Raw genomic sequence first — 3209 nt, forward strand, 5'->3', positions numbered from 1 at the left:
AAATATGGAGGCAAAGAGCAAAAGAAAGAGTGAAAAGAATTGCAAGGAATTGCCTCTGGAAAGCAGAAATATGGACTATGTCAAAGGGGCGGGGGACAACTCTTTTTTTAAGATAAGCCTTTCGATATAATTTTAGTTTTACAATTTTGTACACATATTACTTTAGTAAAAACTAAAATAAAAATCTGGCCTATCTCTTGGTGACCTATGATTAAACAGAACCTCATTTTAATTAGAAATGTCTAAAAAGTCCCAAGAAAGGAGTAATCCCAAATTGTGCCAGATTCTAAAAATCTTTTCATCAGATTCAACTCCATAAAAGAGGTGTCCCAAATCTCTGTTTCATAAATTGAAAATGTATGTGACTATGTATGTGGAAGCAAGAAAGCCAAGAGCACAAAACAGGCTGGTGGAACCGAGTCTGTGTCTTCTCGTTCCCCTTAGAGTGCTCTGTGCTTTTAGGAAGCATTGTTCCTAGAAAGGAAATTCCAAGCTTTATTTCTTGCAGTTGAAATTGAACCTAAAATGTCATCAGAGATTGAATACTTACTGGTCCATGAGGAAATGAGGTAGAGATTGTAAAAAACATCCTAGGCCCATAACCACACAGCCGACACCAATCATTATAGGTCTATGCAATTTGGATCCAAAATAACTCACGAATATAATCAAAAAAAGATTTCCTAGGAAAAAAATTGAGATAAAAATAAATATTTCAGTAAGTATAAACAGCCTCCTTCAACCATTTACTACCTAGCCTTTATTGTATAAACACTATTTGAAATACTGGGATTGGGGCTAGGGATTCATGAAACAATAAATGAATAAGACACCATCCCTGCCCTAAAGGAAGGCCGTTTCACAAGGCTGACAGGTATATAAACAGATCTCTGTGGAACACTGACAATTAAAGAGGGCAGAGAAAGAAGCCAGTGGAAGGGATTGAAGAATGGCTCTGGGAAATTTTAAAGGCTGTATGTATTTGTCAGGCTGTATTTATATTTTAAAGGNTATATTAACAAACTAATGAGGACAATGTGAACATTGTGCAGAGTAATTCCTGATTCACTTAAGACACAATATCCAAATGCACTAAAGAAGTTTTTTCATCTTTGCCACTTAATCAGCATACATTAATATCATAAAAAACTATAAATGTGCAATCCCTTGACAGCTAACTTTCAATTATCTGCACATGGATATCTACCTTTTAGATTATATAATATCAACTTTCTGTGGTTTTTATGTGATCATTTCCTGGAATTAATTACTGTGGGATAAGGAACAAAAACTAAAAAAAATAATAGACTCAACAGGGTATAATTAAGAAGATAAAGACTGGAGGAAAAAAACAACACAACAAAACAAGAGTCCAACTTTGGATTCTCTGAGGCCTGCTCATAAGAAATATACCCCTACTTTCTGAGAATCCAGACAATAATTCCTGCATGTGTTCATTAACCCCTAAAGGGAACAAAACATTTGCCCATTATAATGAGAGAGCTTAGGAGAATCTCAAACACTGTGATAGCATAATGTAATGACTTTTTCTCGTCTCATAAGACCAAACCGATTAATAAATTGTGACCATTTACCTTAGGCAAATTACCACAAGATCCACATAGCATTTCTCAGAAAGTAAATTATCCTAAATTATGCAACAATGGAGGAAAATATGTCCAGTGCAGTCTCTCTGTTAGAAATTATGTTGGACTAGTTTCTATATTTCTATTAGATAAGAGAAAACCAAAAGAAAACTTGCCCTCTAAGTTCCAAATGAACTACAGTGTTAAAATGTCTTCCCCTTAACAACTGCCCAGTCATGCCCATAGAGTTTGGCTGTGAAAAGTGGACAAAGAATTCTGTCTCCATACCCATGATCCCATGAGACATGCCTGCTTCAGACAAAGAAATATATTAACACCTTTGGCAGAGGGTGGAAAGAAATGTAAATAATAGCTGAATATTACTCAATATTGTCTTCGATAGGATAGGAAATAAAAGGGCAATAAAAACTCTGCCTGGGGCNCCTCTCCCTAGAATTAATACTATATAATATTTTAATAAGAGTCTCACTGAAGTTTGAATTCTGTACAACTCTAATTGTTTTATAGGTACTAAAAATATTTAACTGGGTAAGTAATGACATTTTCTCTATAGAGCGTACTGTGCACTGTAACCACCAAATGATGTTTGATAAAGAAATTCTCCCCAATTCTTGAAGCAGCAGCTGCTTAGTACAATAACAAAGATTAGGCCAAGGGGAACTGAAAGGGAGGAATATACAGATCTTTGAAGACTTAGCCATTTCTGTTCTAAGCCAAAATAGTTGTCAAGCCAGGAGGATACTCTGTGGAGCCATGTTTTCAGGAAAGTTAGTGAAGACTTATTTTCATCTGCTATAAACTGACCAGGTGCCACCCACAGATGTGAGGGTCCTGAGCAAGCTGGGTCTGGAAATTTGTGGTGAGGTCCAACTCTCAGTCACTCCCAGTCCTGAAAATTATAATCTCCATTTCTGAGTATTCACGTTTTTTTCTGTGGTGAGTACAGTGACTTGCATCTAGAGATCACCCGCAAATTCTAGGCCTACTGTAGGGCAAAACTGAAAATATCAGATAATCAAAGAATCAATGCACTTTCCTGAATATTCACCAGACTGGGAAGTTTCTGATTTATCTAATAAAATGCCAATTAAAAAAGTAGGAAATAGGATTTGGGTCAGTTTTTGTCAAAACCCTGCTCAAGAAGAGAGCACAGGACACTGCTGATATCACTGCTTTCGTTTGTTTCTCAGGAGATTCCTTTGGCTTAGATTTCCTGAGACAGCCCTCCGTACGTTCCTTGAAACTATTTGGGCTCCCTCTGATTCAATGCTGGCAGTGAAATTCCCAGCCTTGGGGACTACCGTAACTTCCCCTGATATAAATTCAGCATAAAAATGTCCCCATCCCAGGGACAGGAAGTTCTGGTCTGAGGTAAATCAACAGGGTCACCCCCAGGCTAAGGAGCACCAGATTATATAGCATATTAAGGGGTATGTTGGTGCCTGGAACTACAGGAAGCTAGAAGTACCACTGTTGCATTAGACTGTAAAGTATCTCTGGTAAAGAGCGAGACACAAGACACAACACAAGTTTCTAGTTGAGTAGAAAGAGAATAGAGTAAATCAGAACTATAGCATACTTGCCTACTTTCTCTGCTATAGA

At 37.1% G+C, this 3209-nt stretch overlaps 1 protein-coding gene across 1 annotated transcript in view; it reads right to left on the bottom strand.

Moving 5' to 3' along the window:
• The window catches only part of SLCO1A2 (solute carrier organic anion transporter family member 1A2), a 40546-nt gene that overhangs the window by 27502 nt on the left and 9835 nt on the right, over nt 1-3209 (bottom strand). Inside the window, exons 2-3 of the mRNA XM_019634853.1 lie at nt 551-683; nt 174-205 (exon numbers count right to left, since the gene is read on the bottom strand). Of these exons, the coding sequence (XP_019490398.1) occupies nt 174-205; nt 551-683 (165 nt within the window). The remainder of the gene's footprint in view (nt 1-173; nt 206-550; nt 684-3209) is intronic.

This window comes from Hipposideros armiger, unplaced genomic scaffold (genome assembly GCF_001890085.2).
Source record: "Hipposideros armiger isolate ML-2016 unplaced genomic scaffold, ASM189008v1 scaffold_2046, whole genome shotgun sequence".
NCBI lineage: Eukaryota > Metazoa > Chordata > Mammalia > Chiroptera > Hipposideridae > Hipposideros > Hipposideros armiger.